The sequence below is a fragment of the Bombina bombina genome, chromosome 5 (genome assembly GCF_027579735.1).
Source record: "Bombina bombina isolate aBomBom1 chromosome 5, aBomBom1.pri, whole genome shotgun sequence".
Lineage (NCBI taxonomy): Eukaryota > Metazoa > Chordata > Amphibia > Anura > Bombinatoridae > Bombina > Bombina bombina.
The window spans coordinates 875,318,742-875,337,601 of NC_069503.1; the positions used below are offsets into that span (position 1 = coordinate 875,318,742).

The 18,860-nt window shown below is 42.3% G+C and overlaps 1 protein-coding gene across 1 annotated transcript in view; it reads left to right on the forward strand.

The window, feature by feature from the left end:
* SPIDR (scaffold protein involved in DNA repair) overlaps positions 1–18,860 on the forward strand; it is a 1,635,101-nt gene that overhangs the window by 1,484,958 nt on the left and 131,283 nt on the right. The window contains exon 12 of the mRNA XM_053715026.1: positions 10,293–10,374. Coding sequence (XP_053571001.1) covers positions 10,293–10,374 — 82 coding nt within the window. The remainder of the gene's footprint in view (positions 1–10,292; positions 10,375–18,860) is intronic.

Here is an 18,860-nt window from a genome sequence, read left to right on the forward strand (position 1 = left end):
AGAGGGTACTGCACTGATGAAATAAGTCAATAAGCAAGTTAGTGTTACACAGCTCCATAAGCAATCAGCGTTGACGAGTTTCACTGCCTGCTTTCTTCTTAAGTCCATGGCGGAAACGATGCTACTATCTGTCACACTTGAAAGGCCATGTTCCTGTTCCACGGCGTAGATTTCGGTTAGATTGTTTCATTTTACTTTCTTCATGAAATGTATTGTATTACAGATGTTTTCCCAAGGGGCTACCACCTTGCGGGACTAATTTATAACTTAGGGTCTCAGTGAGGCGCCTTTCGTATCTTGGAATCAAGGGTTAATATCTCCTTAGGGGGGTTATTGAACAGGGTTTTTTTTTTAATCATGTTTGTTATATGATTCAACTTGCTTATCTGTAGTGTTATTTCGGCTCATGGCTTGTGGAACATAACGACTTTTGGAAAGTAACGCAACCTTACAGTTGGGCACGCTTTTTTTGGACTATACGGTTCACCTGGTGGCCCGGCGTGGTCACGTTTTTGGGCTCTGTTTCCGCATTCCTGACCATGTGGCAACAGAGAAATTCTGGCCTGCTGGTGTCTGTTTCATAGGAGGTGGTAAGGGCCCCAGCCATTGTGGGTTTCAGGTGCCATTTAGGTTTTTTTAGTCCTCTCTTTTGTATTCAATTTCCTTGTTATGGAGGAGTCTGATGTTGTGGAGACAGACGTCTCTGTTTCAGATTCTACTATTTGCGCAGAATGCGTATTGCCCCGGATGATACAAGCCTATCAGTTATGTTCTGAATGCCGTATTAGAGTGCTCAATTCCTCGGGATCGGGGAATCAAGGGGCCGCTGAGCCATCTGCCTCTGGAGCTTCTGTCCTCCGAGTGGCGAGTTCCCTTCCACCATCTCTTACTACGCATGCAGGTAAACCAGACTTTGCTTATCCTTCTTCTGGGCTCTAGAGTCTTGTAGCAACTCTGTTGTGCTCTAGCTCCTTTTGGAGTGCTGGACTCTGACAAGGGGTGTTCTCGAGGGACTCTTGTTTTTCATATTTCCGGGTTAGTCCGGTCATTCCCCTGTGAGGTCTGTTTTCAGACGGGGTGTATTGTGTCCGGAACCTTATGATCCTGTGGCTGGGTTAGTGCGTTCCAGTTTTTCCAGGGAACATTGGCCATGACTTATGGTCTAGTTAGTTGGGCTGCTTGCAGCTTGGCCAGGATCTGTGCGTTTTTGGTTATGCTCCTTTTGATCTGTCCTGTACTTTGAATGATAGGTGCTCTCCTTCATTGGGAGTTCTACTGTGTTTTGGTGTCTGGATGATTTTCATTAAGCTTTTATTTTCATCAGGCTACGACTTCCTGGTTGGGGCTTGTGCGCTGTTGTTTTCTATGCTCTTCCCCTTGGGGGAAATAGTTCTGTTCTCCTTTAGGAGGTGGAATTTCCTCTCGGGAGGTTGGCTGTCCTGTCTTGTGGGAAGGTGATTGGAATGGGTATTTTACTCTATAGTGGGTTGTTCTGTTCCATCTTTGGAGATTCAAGTCTCTGTGTTGAGACTGTCATTAGTATCATGCTGGGTCTTATGGCGATCTACTGCATTTCTCCGTTCCTCTCTATGAGGTTCTCTTGGGAGTTCCTAATTGAGGGGCCTATTTGGGTTGGCACCTAAGCTCTTTTGGGGTGGCTAGGTCTGTCCCATTCTGCCCTTTTTCTGGGCCAGAGATTGGGGTCTTTTTGTTCCTCTATTTGTCAGATCTGCCTGTCGCTGACTGGTCTGGTGTTGGGAGCAGAACCTGGGATCTGGGGTTTGTCCTCAGGTCTTGAGATACGGTGAGCTTATTCGAGGTTTCGGTGCTTCTCTATGTTCAGGTTACGCAAGTTGCTTGGTTGCTTGTGGATAGCCTGTGATGTGTCCACTGCTCAGTGGATGTTTCGCAGTTTGAAGGTGGGGTTGGTGCTCTGATCTGGTATAATGGTTAGAGCAACAGCTTAGGTCTTTTGAAAACTCGGTTTTGATTCCCATTACTATGAATTGTATTTTTTATCAAATCTACTTCAGCTGCTCTTTACTTGCTTTGCAAGTATTTTTGTTTATAGTCATTCTGGTATGACTATTGCGGTGCTTGATGCAGGTGTTTTCTATCTAGGTTTGCGACACGTATTTTGGCTTCTGAATATCTTGATATTCTGAGTTTCTTGCGACTTGAGGACTTTGTCTTCAGTTGCTATTTAGGTGCGTTTGCACTGTAATAGGAGAAGTTTTGTTCTCTGTTTTCAGATCACCGGTCCTAATCTTGTGGTTTCTGTACTCTTTGGGGTATGGGTGTTGCCTCCCCTTGTTTCTCATGACTGGTTTTTGGTCTCTGTGAGCTGGAGTTTTTTCCTTGTTTTATTTGGAACTACTTGTACCTTATTTAAGATCTTCCGGGTATCCTTGTCTGGGTTCTGGGTGTTCTCTTCCTTTGGAGAGTTTACGGTAGTTGATCCCTCTCTCTCGTAAGGGGTGTGTTGTGGGGGCCGACTGCTGGGCGATTATGTCTCCTGGAGGCATGTTGGCGCTCAGTCGAGTCTAGTTTCTGCGGTCTCTAGCAAGGCTTGTGAACTTCTGTGGGTCAGTGTCCTTGTCAAAGTTTTCTTGGCTTCGGTTGAAGCGGGTTTTTTGCTGGGTAGGGGTTTCAGGCCTGGTGCCCTCAGAATGGGCCGCCTTTTGTACCTTCCAGTTTTAGCATTCAGTGTCCTCTATAGCTTGGGTATTGTTTTCCCAAAAGTAATAAATGCAGCTGTGGACTCTTTCCATTTATGAAGAAAAACATAAATTATGCTTACCTGATAAATTTTCTTTTCTTCAGATGGAAATAGTCTACAGCTCCCCACCTGTATTTTTTCTGTAGGGCGTCTGTTTTTTGTTCTTCTGGCACCTTTTCACTCTGATATTTCTTCTACTGTTCCTTGTTCCTCTGCAGAATGTCTGGGGATGAGGGAAAAGGGAGCGGTATTTAAGTCTTTGGCTGGGGTGTCTTTGCCTCCTCCTGGTGGCCAGGTTCTGAATTCCAAAAAGTAATGAATGCAGCTGTGGACTCTTTCCATCTGAAGAAAAGAAAATTATCAGGTAAGCATAATTTATGTTTTCCGGGGAGCCTTCCTGGGGAGGTAAGTCTTGCTTTTCATTATAGACTGGTGCGCCTTCGTGTCCTGCTACGGCATGTTTTGGTGGTGCTGAAGGATCTTTTTGAGTATCTTATTCCAGTTCTGAGCTTTGGAAGAATGGGGTTTCTGATTGGCTGGTCCTGTTGGTGTACCGACTCTTCTTGGGCATTCACCTGCGGGTGCTGCCTTCTTTTTATTTGATCCAGTTAGGATGTATTTTATTTAATTTTTAAGAAGCTCATGTCTGTTATTATTTTTCCGTTGGAAAATATTTCTACTCTGGATTTAGATACTAGCGATTTTGTGGTCGCTTGGGCACTTCTGCGGAAGTCAGATGTTAAGGTGTTAGTACATTGTTTTTATTGATTCCTTTTCTGGGTTTCAAATTTTCTATGACCTAGGTCAGTTTTAAGTGCCCTACGTAGCAGGCTGGTCCTGATAGGGCGCTATCTCTGTTCCTTACAGTCTATATCATCCACGTGGTGTCGGTGTACCGGCTGACCTGGCTGTTTGGTAAGTTGCTCTCTTGGATGAGGAGTTTATTTTTCTTGGTCTCTCTTCAGATCAAATAATGCTTTGCTTTTGCTAAGAGCTTTCGTGAAGTGAACCTTCCATAAAAATTTTCAGGCTCTGCTCATGCAAGGCTAAAAGATGGTAGAGGAAGCCTTCGTTCCCAAACATCAGGCTGGTTCTCGTTCTGCCTTTGGGTGGGGCATCAGGGGATTGTACTCAGTCCTTACTGTCCTGTTCCTCGTGGGCGGGGGTCTAGAGCGGATCCTACTGGGGATCAATCCGGGTGATTTTACTTGTCTGCTGTTTGAGTTATAGCCTTTTGGTTATTCTACTTCTGGGATCTCGTTTGTTTCCATATTTTGGGAGATTTACAGATTGTCTCCCCTTTCTCCTGTGTCGCCGCTGTTTAGGCGTTTTTGTGGGTTTTCTCCTGCCAGGGGTTAGGATACAGGCTCCATCTTCAGTCCTCGAGCTGTAGGGGTGTCAGGGAAGTGGATCCTGAGGATCTTGGAGACTTCTGTTAGCTTCTCTACCCAGTTTCTAAGGGAGATGTGGTGTAGTGGTTTGCTAAACATGGAGCAGGAGGTTGTGGGTTTGAACCTAGGTAAAGCTCTTGTTTTCTCATCTGTCTTGTGATTCTGGGGAGAGCTAGCATTCCTAAACAGAGTTTTCTGTTTCCTCATAGTTACTTAGTCTTTGGACTTAGTGGAAATTGTCCCTAGGGCCTTAAGGCCTTTTAGAGTGGCTAAGTGGCTTCACCAATGCTTATCACCTTTATGCGGGGAGTTGTATCCCGATGTGGGTGTCCTACGCTCTCTAGTTCAGTGTCCAAGGTGTCTTGGATATGACTGTGATTGCATCGCCTGTGGTGCATAGTCCTCTCCGGATGGGGTAACTTAGTGGTTTCTCAGGGGTTGTTGGATTTTTAAGCCGGCTCCGAGTTTTCAGGTGCCCAAGTTTGTTTTTCATGTCTTTGACTGGAATTTTGGGGTCTGTATCCAGATCCCTTCGGACTGATTGGGACGGCCCAGTTTCCCGGTTCCAGGATGTTTTCTGTTCCTACGGGTGTATTTTTTTCTCTCTTGCAGGGAGATTTAGACTTCTTACTGGGCTGGCCTTAGTGGCCGGATGGTTTTTCTTTAGGTAATGTCCTTTTGAGCTTGTCCACAGCTTTATGCTTCAACCCCGCTGTAGTAGCCAGATGGTTAGCTGTCTATCGAGCGGAAGGTTTGAAACCAACTGCAGTCATTTGCACCTTGATTGTGCTAGCAAGCTGTTGAGTTCTGGCTTCGATTTCCCTCCCTTTGGAGGGTGAATTTGACATCCTTAGTATCCACCAGGTGCTTGGAAGGACTTTTAATTCCTCTGTTTAGTGGGATGGTTCCCCCTCCCTTACGTGCGGGATGTCAGTGTGAAGGGATGGATTTCTTGTGCCATACTTTTCTGGTAGTTCCAGTGGAGGGTCTCCTTTTGGGAGTGCCTTGCATCTTCGGAAAGGGGGCTGTGTCTGGGTTATGGAACCCAAGCTCTTTGGGGGGGCCGGTTCCCTCCCCTTTTTTCCTTTCTGCAGAACTTGATGACCGGGGTAATTTTAATCCCTAAGTCTTTCGAACATTATCAGTCACTTTGTGCTGGGTCCGTTACCAGAGCAAGAGTCGGGGATCTGATCTGTTGATTTTAGCCGCGTATCATAGTTAATGTGCTCCTTCTTTAAGGAGCTTCGCGGTGGATCCCTCCTCGGCGGGTAGTTTTCTCTGCTGGGTTCGGTTCCTTCCTTTCCTGTCCCTTTTTTGGGAAGGTCCTGCTCGGCACTTATTCTGAGTTCTTCTTCCCAGCTGGGGGAATGTGGATGTTTCCCTTCTCCATTGATCGGGCGTGAGTTTAACTTTGCGGTCTGCATGCCTGCGGGACTTCGTCTCCTCAGAGGCTTTTGGCTCGGTTGAGTCTAATAACCTGAGTGGTCTCTAGCAAGGGCCTTCTGGTTTTAACTGTTGGGCAGTTATCTCTGCCTTTTTTCCTTTTGTCCTTTGGCTTCCAACAAAGCAGTTTTTTTCAACGGTAGTTTTGGGTTTTAGGCTGTGGTGCCCTCAGAAGGGACCACCTTTTGTACCCGCCCGTTTTGCATTCAGTGTCCTCTATAGCTTGTGTATTGTTTTCCCAAAAGTAATGAATGCAGCTGTGGACTCTTCCCGTTTAAGAAGAAAAACTTAAATTATGCTTACCTGATAATTTTCTTTTCTTAATGGAAGAGTCCACAGCTCCCCGCCCGCATTGTTCATAAGGTGTCGGCCATATTTTTTTTTCTGGCACCTTTTTCACCCTGATATTTCTCCTACTGTTCCTTGTTCCCTCGGCAGAATGATTGAGGGATGTGGGGAAGGTATTTAAGCCTTTGGCTGGGGTGTCTTTGCCTCCTCCTGATGGCCAGGTTCTGAATTCCCAAAAGTAATGAATGCAGCTGTGGACTCTTCTCATTAGAAGAAAAGGAAATGATTAGGTAAGCATAATTTAAGTTTTTTACTTTCACTTTGAACGCTGCGCAGCTTGTAGCTTGCCATACTTTTTTTCTCATAGCAGGGGCCTGCCTTGCGCACCACGTGACCAGGAGTGGTCGCACTTTAATTAGCTAGCTGTCGAAAATTATGTTTTTTCTCTGGTTTGTCTGGGTCTAGGAGGTATCCCAGCCATTGGGAATATAAAGGTGCCGTTTTTGTGAGAAATAAAAGATTGTTTTATTGTGTGTCCTACTGTCTTAGCTTAAGCTATGGAGGATTCTGAGATATTAGAGGGTACTCCTTTTATTCCAAATAGTAATACCTGTTTATATTGTGAGGAGACCTTGGTATGCCCACCCTCTCAACTATGTTCCGCATGCCTCAACAAAGTTATTAGGTCTAAGAAGGTTAAACCATTTAGTACCACTGAGCCGTCCACCTCTAAGGACTCGCCATCCCGTGAGGTGCATACCCATCAGTCATCTCCCTCATCATATGCAGCTTCCCGTAGCACGCATGATCCTCCATCTGGAAGGAGCCTTTTACCATCAGACTTTACTGCACAGTTAAAGACGGCGGTGTCTGAAGCCCTTAGTGCTTTACCTCGCTCCTGCCAAGCGCAATCGAAAAGTTAAACATAGCTCTCTTGTCAAGGGGTCATCAAGTGATTTATTAGATTTATCTGTTTTTCAACTATCCAAGGATGGGTCACACTCTGAGTCTTCAGAGGGTGAACTTTCTGGGTCGGAGTCTGCTAGATCTAGGCCTCCTGCTGCGAGGAACCAGCTTTTAAATTTAAGATTAAACACTTAACAGATTTCCCTGGACAACTGGTCGAGAGAATTGCTCCCTTGGTGGCTCTGTCCAGATCATCCAATCAATTAGTGTGTTAAAACTAAAAATGGTATGTTAAACAAAGATAACATTTTCAGATGACGCCTTTTGATTTTGTATATTTCTTGGAGAGGATAGTATTCTATAAATAGTAGTTAACTAGATGTAGGAATTAGACATTTATTTTTAAAGGATACTAACATGCAGCCTCAATATAGTATTTCACAGGTGTGTTGTAAAAATGTGGGTGTGGCTTTGGTACCAACCCCTATTTAAGACTTTTGTATGTTCATTATGTGTACTGACATGATTAAGGACTGAGGTCCGAAACTTTGTTATTCTGTGCACCTTGGTGTTTCAATAAATTGCTGCATTTTTTGGATATGGTGAGTGCTGCTGTCTTTTGGACTGTCTGATTTGTATTGGGGACCTGGTGTGGAGCCCCTGACAGAATTGCACCTTTTTATTCTGTTGTGCTGTTCCCATTGCTTACTGTGATAAGGTTAAGGTTGCCAGGATCCTATCATTTCTCCAGGATGGACTGGAAAAGGGTCTTTCTGCCAGTTCCCTGAGGGGACAGATTTCGGCCCTATCTGTTTTACTGCTCAGAGCTTCCAGGTGTACAGTCTTTTGTTAAGGCTCTGATTAGAATCAGACCTGTGTTCAGATCTAAGGCTCCTCCTTGGAGTCTGAATCTTGTTCTTAAAGTTTTGCAGCAGCTCCGTTCGAGCCAATGCATGAAATTGACCTTAAGTTGTTATCCTGGAAGGTTCTTTTTCTACTGATTATTGCTTCTGCCCGCAGAGTATCTGAGATTGCCACCTTGCATTGTGAGCCTCCTTATGTGGTGTTCCATTCTGATAAGGCTGTCCTATGTACTAAGTTAGGGTTTCTCCCTAAGGTCGTGTCAGACCGCAACATCAATCAAGAGACTGTGGTTCCTTCCTTGTGTCCTAATCCTTCTTCTTTGAAGGAATGTTAGCTTCATAATTTGGACGTGGTTCGAGCCTTGAAGTTCTATCTTCAGGCTACTAAGGATTATAGACAAACTCCTTCTTGTTTGTTGCATATACTGGGAAGTGTAGGGTGCAGAAGGTCTCTGCGACTTCCTTGTTTTTTTGGTTAAGGAGTATTATCCGCTTAGCTTATGAGACAGTGGGACATAAGCCTCCTCAGAGAATTACAGCTCATTCTACTAGAGCAGTGGCTTCCTCTTGGGCCTTTAAGAACGAGGCCTCTATGGATCAAATTTGTAAGGCGGCTTACCTTGTCCTCCTTACATACTTTTTCTAAATTTTACAAGTTTTATGTTTTTGCTTCAGCTGAAGCAGCTTTCGGGGGAGAGGTTTTGCAGGCTGTGGTGCCCTCAGATTAGGGTCCGCCTCTATTTTTTTCCCTCCCGTTATCATTCAGTGTCCTCTAGAGCTTGGGTATAAGTTTCGCAACAGTAAGGAATGAAGCAATGGACTCTCCTTATATTGAAAAGGAAAACAAATTATGCTTACCAGATAATTTAATTTCCTTTCATATAAGGAGAGTCTGCGGCCCCCTAAATTTTATATTTTTCTTCTGGCACCTTTTATACCCTGATATTTCTCCTACTGTTCCTTGTTTCCTCTGTAGAATGACTGGGGGATGGGGGAAGTGGGAGAGGTATTATAGCTTTTGGCTGGGGTGTCTTTGCCTCCTCCTGGTGGCCAGGTTCAGTATTCCCCAACAGTAAGGAATGAAGCCGTGGACTCTACTTATACAGAAGGAAATAAAATGATCTGGTAAGCATAATTATGTTTTTGTTAAATTGCAATGCAAGCATGTTGTGTTTATTTTTATTATTATTTTTTTTAATATTTATATAGTTAGATAGTTTATTTAAACCCATTTTCTATATAAATTGCAAGATGGTGCAAAAATTGTTTGTTTGTTTTTTGCTCTTGTAATTTTTTTATTTGAATTTCTTATTCCATAATACAGTTCTAGAATCATAAATTGTGCTACAACTATTCAAGAACATGCATGTGAATTGAGCTCTGTATGGCAGCACTATGTGCAGCAATGTATAACATTGCTATAAAATAACAGTGCTAAATATTTGTGCACACTTCTTAACCTACCTAAGTATACACTACAGTGAAGGTTTGATAACAGAAATACATTGGAAATGTCTTTTTTCCATGACCTTTAAATTGCAAAAATATATCATGCATAAATAGCTAAATAAACACCAACAGACATACACCAACAACAAAGACCTGTTATTAGGTCTACCTCATTTGTTGGGAAACAAATTCCAGGCATAGAGATTTGCATAAATAATCCTGTAAATTACAGGCCTGGCTACTGAAAAGTATATTTTTTTAATTATGTTTTGCAGTAATATGTCAACAACACAAATATTACAGTTCAGAATATCACAATTTTAAGATTGAATCACACATTAACCCTGATTTAATTAAAATAATAAGTCAGAGAAAGAATAATGTGTATAAAAGTACTTCTCATTCATTCACTGGTTCGTTGTCAGTCTTATCCTGGCCTATCCGTAAATCTGAGAGTCACTTGATACAGCAGATGAAGTGCAGTCTGCATGGCTAATTTACATACTGTGTCACAGAACATGAGGAATCCTCGTCACATGGATTTTGGCGGCTGAAATGATAACATCTGTAACTCTGCAGATAGAGACAGACTTATGAAATACTAGAATTATAAAAATAAATAAATTAGTTTAGCAGCAACAACTAGATTTTTACTTCAATTTTTAAATTGTCTGTTCTACTGAGCAGATTTATATGCTTAAAAACAGTGTCCCTCAATTACAACCCACAAGTACCCGTAACAGACCATATGTAAAGGAACATTAAACAGTCTTGGATTATAATATAAAATATGTAATTATGTGTAGTAAAACTATTTTGCAGTATAATTTATCTCCCCCCTTACACAAATTTAACTCAAGTGTTTTATAGTTCTAAAGATCACAAACCTAACTCTGCTACATATCTGTTGCCCATATATACATTTTATATATACACACACACACACACTCATATATATATATATATACATACATACATATGTGTGTGTGTGTGTATGTATGTGTATATATATATATATATATATATATATATATATATATATATATATATATATATACATACTTTTATATATTCCGGTGTATATATGTGTGTGTGTATGTATATATATATATATATAGATAGATAGATAGATATTTATAGATATTTATAGATATATACACACACACACACAGATAATGAGAAACACAAATATGTTTGGACAATATTGATGCATAGTGTTTAAATGTCTTCCAGGGCCCCAGGACTTTTCAGTCTGATTGACAGTCTCTGGCCTCCTTTGGTACCTGTCAAGGTTCATGGACAAAGTCAGGCACAGGTGAGAGAATAAGCTGTTTTTCATTAATTCAGACACTGCACACCAAGCTCTTTGGTTTTCTGTAAATATGATTCTACATCCATGCCCTGTGGTTTATTTTTTTGATGCATAGAGAACAGCAATTGCATGCAGTGTCACATAAAGTGCTCTATATTGTATTAATATAATTTAAAAATGAAAAAAACAATATATTAAGACAAAGTAAAATACACTATGCTTTTATGACTCTAAACATGCAGTTTAAGAGACTTTGCAATTTACTTTGATTAGCAATTGTGTGCAGAGTTTTTTATGCACACTTTCTTAAAGGGACACTGAACCCAAATGTTTTCTTTCATGATTCAAATAGAGCATGACATTTTAAGCAACTTTCTAATTTACTCCTATTAACAATTTTTCTTCATTCTCTTGCTATCTTTGTTTTAAAAGCAGGAATGTAAATCTTAGCAGCCAGCCCATTTTAGGTTCAGCACCATGGATAGCGCTTGCTTATTGGAGGATTACATTTACCTACCCACCAATAAGCAAGCATTACCCAGGTTCTCAACCAAAAATGGGCTGGCTCCTACGCATCACATTCCTGCCTTTTAAATTAAGATAGCAAGAGAACGAAGAAAAATTGATAATATGAGTAAATTAGAAAGTTGCTTAAAATGTCATGCTCTATCTGAATCATGAAAGAAAAAATTTGGGTTTAGTGTCCCTTTAAGCGCCAGCTGTTACAGAGTATGTGCAGTCTGTGATTGGCTAATGGATGTCACATGATACAGGGGGACGGCAAATTTAAGTACATTTTAAAAATTTAAAAGAAAACATCTACAGGTCATTTAAAATTTTAAAAGTGTTATTACATTGTCTTTTTATTATTAACTTGTTGATTATGCAAATTTCCTGTATTTAAAGTTGCTTTTTATGATAGGCTTAAAGGGACATTAAACACATAGTGAATACACTTCTGTAGTGTTGTTATAAGCATAACATATTAGCATAGGTGAAACATTTGTAAAACAAATTAACATATTGTTTGCTGCAGTTGTTTTTCAATAGCCAAACTCCACCCACCATTTGTTTTATTTAAAGGAGGCAATCCCGGCTTGCAGTGGCGTCACTAGGGGGGTGCGGGCCGCACCAGGGTGACACCCTCTAGGGGGTGACGCCACCCAAAAAAAAAAAAATGTATTCAAATTCAAAGAAATACAATGTAGAGATGCATAGATATTTTTATTAGAGGGGCCAGCATTTGTGAACATTAGTGGGACTGGGGAAGTTGTAGACACTTCATTTTTTTGCCCCTTCAGCCAGCGCTGCAATTTCCACAAATAGTTTTCCTGGCTGCTTTTGCTTGTTTGTACTTTGCTCCTCCTCTGCCCAATTTCACTATGAATGTTGTGGGCATGCCGTGGGGATTTCAAAGTTGCACTGCTAGCCTAAACCTGCCTGCCTATCTGTGCTCACTGCTCAGTGACATGTGGAGCAGTCTAGTCACTCACTGCTGTGCTGTCTCTCTAAACGGGAACTGGGAAATCATGAGGGGGATGCCTGGCACCTGACCGCATGACTGTCTAACACTGTCTCTAAAGTGAAGGAGACACGTATGATGCCCACCAGACCGGTACGGTTACGGTACACTAAATGCACACTGAAGAGGTAGGAGGGGAGGGCGGACGGGGGTCTGGGGGTGGGCAGAGAGCAGAGGTGCTTGGCCATAAGAAGCGGTAGGCACGCGGCCCGGGGCTGTGCACTGACAGACTTGGAACCGAGTCAGAGAGCAGAATTTTCATAGTTTGTTCGCCTAAACCTTTTCTTTAGTGATTTATTTTTAGAGTGCTCTGTTTATCTTTCATTTGATGCTCTGCTGAGCCAGGGAGCAACTCTAGGGATGAGTTTTTTAATTAATGCAGTGCAGTTTACATATTTTGTGTGTGTGTGTCTTAGTGCTTTTGTGTGTGTGTCTGAGTGTTTCTGTGTGTGTGCCTGAGTGTTTTTGTCTGCGTGTGTGTCTAAGTGTTTGTGTGTGTGCCTGAGTGTTTTTGTGTTTGTGTGTGTGCCTGAGTGTTTTTGTGTGTGTGCACGAGTGTTTTTGTGTGTGTGTGTGAGTGCTTTTGTGTGTGTGTGTGTCTGAGTGTTTCTGTGTGTGTGTCTGAGTGCTTTTGTGTGTGTGTCTGAGTGTTTCTGTGTGTGTGCCTGAGTGTTTTGTGTGTGTGTCTAAGTGTTTGTGTGTGTGTGTGTGTGTGTGTCTAAGTGTTTGTGTGTGTGCCTGAGTGTTTCTGTGTGTGTGCCTGAGTGTTTTGTGTGTGTGTCTGTGTTTGTGTGTGTGTGTGTGTCTAAGTGTTTGTGTGTGTGCCTGAGTGTTTTTGTGTGTGTGTGTGTCTGAGTGTTTTTGTGTGTGTGTGTGTCTGAGTGTTTTTGTGTGCGTCTGAGTGTGTTTCTAAGTGTGTCAGAGTTTTTTTGTGTGCGTCTGAGTGTGTTTCTAAGTGTGTCTGAGTGTTTGTATGTGTGTGTGCCTGTGTTTATGTGTTTGTGTGTGTCTGCTTTCTGGGGGGGGGTGACACCAACCCTAGTGACGCCACTGCCGGCTTGAGTCTGCAGCTGGCAATGCAAGCCACGGTCATTATGATAGTATAAAGTGCATTGTTTTGCCGTTGTTATCTTTTAATGCCAATTAGGGAAATGTTTGTAACAGGAATAGCCTTGATAATTCTGCTGTATGCATTTTTCAGTTCTCAGAAATAGAAGAAGCCACCATTTTCAGAGCTTAAATACACGAAAAGGGACAAAATAAATTAAAGTATAATAAAAGTATATTGCAAAGTTGTTTTACTATATACAACTAAACATTTTGTATTAAAATCTCAAAGTGCTTACTGTCTTAAAGTGTCACATTTATTTATATGTATTCATATGATAACTGTATGAAATTTGTCGATGTTTAATACTAAATGTTGGGGCTTTGGAATGGTTAACATGCAGAGTGTGAGGTTACAAAGAAATTAATGACTCATATGCCATTGGGTACTTTTATAAAAATTGTAATCTATTTTTCTTATGTTGACTTTAAAATATGTCTACTTATAGTGGTCTTCTGAGAAAAAAAACATCATGTGCTTTGTGCAGATAACTGCAACCCCTCCCCCCCAAAAAATTAAAAAAAGTCTGGAACAAAAAATGTTTCTGCATAGGAAGAATTAAATGGCACATTTATATTTAGCCAACATACAAACATTTTAAATATCTATTTTCATTGAAAAATCAGGAAACAGTTGTGCTTTTTACTTTTAACACTTTTGTGATTTTTTGAGTTTGGGATTCTTTTTTCTAATTAAAGGGACATTATACACTCATTTTTTCTTTGCATAAATGTTTTGTAGATGATCTATTTATATAGCCCATAAAGTTTTTTTCTCCAACATAGGTGTGTCCGGTCCACGGCGTCATCCTTACTTGTGGGATATTCTCTTCCCCAACAGGAAATGGCAAAGAGCCCAGCAAAGCTGGTCACATGATCCCTCCTAGGCTCCGCCTACCCCAGTCATTCTCTTTGCCGTTGTACAGGCAACATCTCCACGGAGATGGCTTAGAGTTTTTTAGTGTTTAACTGTAGTTTTTATTATTCAATCAAGAGTTTGTTATTTTGAAATAGTGCTGGTATGTACTATTTACTCAGAAACAGAAAAGAGATGAAGATTTCTGTTTGTATGAGGAAAATGATTTTAGCACCATCACTAAAATCCATGGCTGTTCCACACAGGACTGTTGAGAGCAATTAACTTCAGTTGGGGGAACAGTGAGCAGTCTCTTGCTGCTTGAGGTATGACATATTCTAACAAGACGATGTAATGCTGGAAGCTGCCATTTTCCCTATGGGATCCGGTAAGCCATGTTTATTAAGATCGTAAATAAGGGCTTCACAAGGGCTTATTAAGACTGTAGACTTTATCTGGGCTAAATCGATTCATTTTTAACACATATTTAGCCTTGAGGAATCATTTAATCTGGGTATTTTGATATAATAATATCGGCAGGCACTGTTTTAGACACCTTATTCTTTAGGGGCTTTCCCAAATCATAGGCAGAGCCTCATTTTCGCGCCGGTGTTGCGCACTTGTTTTTGAGAGGCATGACATGCAGTCGCATGTGAGAGGAGCTCTGATACTTAGAAAAGACTTTCTGAAGGCGTCATTTGGTATCGTATTCCCCTTTGGGCTTGGTTGGGTCTCAGCAAAGCAGATACCAGGGACTGTATAGGGGTTAAAGTTAAAAACGGCTCCGGTTCCGTTATTTTAAGGGTTAAAGCTTCCAAATTTGGTGTGCAATACTTTTAAGGATTTAAGACACTGTGGTGAAAATTTGGTGAATTTTGAACAATTCCTTCATGTTTTTTCGCAATTGCAGTAATAAAGTGTGTTCAGTTTAAAATTTAAAGTGACAGTAACGGTTTTATTTTAAAACGTTTTTTGTACTTTGTTATCAAGTTTATGCCTGTTTAACATGTCTGAACTACCAGATAGACTGTGTTCTGAATGTGGGGAAGCCAGAATTCCTATTCATTTAAATAAATGTGATTTATGTGACAATGACAATGATGCCCAAGATGATTCCTCAAGTGAGGGGAGTAAGCATGGTACTGCATCATTCCCTCCTTCGTCTACACGAGTCTTGCCCACTCAGGAGGCCCCTAATACATCTAGCGCGCCAATACTCCTTACTATGCAACAATTAACGGCTGTAATGGATAATTCTGTCAAAAACATTTTAGCCAAAATGAACACTTATCAGCGTAAGCGCGACTGCTCTGTTTTAGATACTGAAGAGCATGACGACGCTGAAAATAATGGTTCTGAAGGGCCCCTAACCCAGTCTGATGGGGCCAGGGAGGTTTTGTCTGAGGGAGAAATTACTGATTCAGGGAACATTTCTCAACAAGCTGAACCTGATGTGATTACGTTTAAATTTAAGTTGGAACATCTCCGCATTCTGCTTAAGGAGGTATTATCCACTTTGGATGATTGTGACAAGTTGGTCATCCCAGAGAAACTATGTAAAATGGACAAGTTCCTAGAGGTCCCGGGGCTCCCAGTAGCTTTTCCTATACCCAAGCGGGTGGCGGACATTGTTAATAAAGAATGGGAAAGGCCCGGTATTCCTTTCGTCCCTCCCCCCATATTTAAAAAATTGTTTCCTATGGTCGACCCCAGAAAGGACTTATGGCAGACAGTCCCCAAGGTCGAGGGAGCGGTTTCCACTTTAAACAAACGCACCACTATACCCATAGAGGATAGTTGTGCTTTCAAAGATCCTATGGATAAAAAATTAGAAGGTTTACTTAAAAAGATGTTTGTTCAGCAGGGTTACCTTCTACAACCAATTTCATGCATTGTCCCTGTCGCTACAGCCGCATGTTTCTGGTTCGATGAGCTAATAAAGGCGGTCGATAGTGATTCTCCTCCTTATGAGGAGATTATGGACAGAATCAATGCTCTCAAATTGGCTAATTCTTTCACCCTAGACGCCACTTTGCAATTGGCTAGGTTAGCGGCTAAGAATTCTGGGTTTGCTATTGTGGCGCGCAGAGCGCTTTGGTTGAAATCTTGGTCAGCTGATGCGTCTTCCAAGAACAAGCTACTTAACATTCCTTTCAAGGGGAAAACGCTGTTTGGCCCTGACTTGAAAGAGATTATCTCTGATATCACTGGGGGTAAGGGCCACGCCCTTCCTCAGGATCGGCCTTTCAAGGCAAAAAATAAACCTAATTTTCGTCCCTTTCGTAGAAACGGACCAGCCCAAAGTGCTACGTCCTCTAAGCAAGAGGGTAATACTTCTCAAGCCAAGCCAGCTTGGAGACCAATGCAAGGCTGGAACAAGGGAAAGCAGGCCAAGAAACCTGCCACTGCTACCAAGACAGCATGAAATGTTGGCCCCCGATCCGGGACCGGATCTGGTGGGGGGCAGACTCTCTCTCTTCGCTCAGGCTTGGGCAAGAGATGTTCTGGATCCTTGGGCGCTAGAAATAGTCTCCCAAGGTTATCTTCTAGAATTCAAGGGGCTTCCCCCAAGGGGGAGGTTCCACAGGTCTCAGTTGTCTTCAGACCACATAAAAAGACAGGCATTCTTACATTGTGTAGAAGACCTGTTAAAAATGGGAGTGATTCATCCTGTTCCATTAAGAGAACAAGGGATGGGGTTCTACTCCAATCTGTTCTTAGTTCCCAAAAAAGAGGGAACGTTCAGACCAATCTTAGATCTCAAGATCTTAAACAAGTTTCTCAAGGTTCCATCGTTCAAGATGGAAACCATTCGAACTATTCTTCCTTCCATCCAGGAAGGTCAATTCATGACCACGGTGGATTTAAAGGATGCGTATCTACATATTCCTATCCAGAAGGAACATCATCGGTTCCTAAGGTTTGCATTCCTGGACAAGCATTACCAGTTCGTGGCGCTTCCTTTCGGATTAGCCACTGCTCCAAGGATTTTCACAAAGGTACTAGGGTCCCTTCTAGCTGTGCTAAGACCAAGGGGCATTGCTGTAGTACCTTACTTGGACGACATTCTGATTCAAGCGTCGTCCCTTCCTCAAGCAAAGGCTCACACGGACATTGTCCTGGCCTTTCTCAGATCTCACGGATGGAAAGTGAACGTGGAAAAGAGTTCTCTATCTCCGTCAACAAGGGTTCCCTTCTTGGGAACAATAATAGACTCCTTAGAAATGAGGATTTTTCTGACAGAGGCCAGAAAAACAAAACTTCTAGACTCTTGTCGGATACTCCATTCCGTTCCTCTTCCTTCCATAGCGCAGTGCATGGAAGTGATCGGTTTGATGGTAGCGGCAATGGACATAGTTCCTTTTGCGCGCATTCATCTAAGACCATTACAACTGTGCATGCTCAGTCAGTGGAATGGGGACTATACAGACTTGTCTCCGAAGATACAAGTGAATCAGAGGACCAGAGACTCACTCCGTTGGTGGCTGTCCCTGGACAACCTGTCACAAGGGATGACATTCCGCAGACCAGAGTGGGTCATTGTCACGACCGACGCCAGTCTGATGGGCTGGGGCGCGGTCTGGGGATCCCTGAAAGCTCAGGGTCTTTGGTCTCGGGAAGAATCTCTTCTACCGATAAATATTCTGGAACTGAGAGCGATATTCAATGCTCTCAAGGCTTGGCCTCAGCTAGCAAGGACCAAGTTCATACGGTTTCAATCAGACAACATGACAACTGTTGCGTACATCAACCATCAGGGGGGAACAAGGAGTTCCCTAGCGATGGAAGAAGTGACCAAAATCATTCTATGGGCGGAGTCTCACTCCTGCCACCTGTCTGCTATCCACATCCCAGGAGTGGAAAATTGGGAAGCGGATTTTCTGAGTCGTCAGACATTGCATCCGGGGGAGTGGGAACTCCATCCGGAAATCTTTGCCCAAGTCACTCAGCTGTGGGGCATTCCAGACATGGATCTGATGGCCTCTCGTCAGAACTTCAAAGTTCCTTGCTACGGGTCCAGATCCAGGGATCCCAAGGCGGCTCTAGTGGATGCACTAGTAGCACCTTGGACCTTCAAACTAGCTTATGTGTTCCCGCCGTTTCCTCTCATCCCCAGGCTGGTAGCCAGGATCAATCAGGAGAGGGCGTCGGTGATCTTGATAGCTCCTGCGTGGCCACGCAGGACTTGGTATGCAGATCTGGTGAATATGTCATCGGCTCCACCTTGGAAGCTACCTTTGAGACGAGACCTTCTTGTTCAGGGTCCGTTCGAACATCCGAATCTGGTTTCACTCCAGCTGACTGCTTGGAGATTGAACGCTTGATCTTATCGAAGCGAGGGTTCTCAGATTCTGTTATCGATACTCTTGTTCAGGCCAGAAAGCCTGTAACTAGAAAGATTTACCACAAAATTTGGAAAAAATATATCTGTTGGTGTGAATCTAAAGGATTCCCTTGGGACAAGGTTAAGATTCCTAAGATTCTATCCTTCCTTCAAGAAGGATTGGAAAAAGGATTATCTGCAAGTTCCCTGAAGGGACAGATTTCTGCCTTGTCTGTGTTACTTCACAAAAAGCTGGCAGCTGTGCCAGATGTTCAAGCCTTTGTTCAGGCTCTGGTTAGAATTAAGCCTGTTTACAAACCTTTGACTCCTCCTTGGAGTCTCAATTTAGTTCTTTCAGTTCTTCAGGGGGTTCCGTTTGAACCCTTACATTCCGTTGATATTAAGTTGTTATCTTGGAAAGTTTTGTTTTTAGTTGCAATTTCTTCTGCTAGAAGAGTTTCAGAATTATCTGCTCTGCAGTGTTCTCCTCCTTATCTGGTGTTCCATGCAGATAAGGTGGTTTTACGTACTAAACCTGGTTTTCTTCCAAAAGTTGTTTCTAACAAAAACATTAACCAGGAGATTATCGTACCTTCTCTGTGTCCGAAACCAGTTTCAAAGAAGGAACGTTTGTTGCACAATTTGGATGTTGTTCGCGCTCTAAAATTCTATTTAGATGC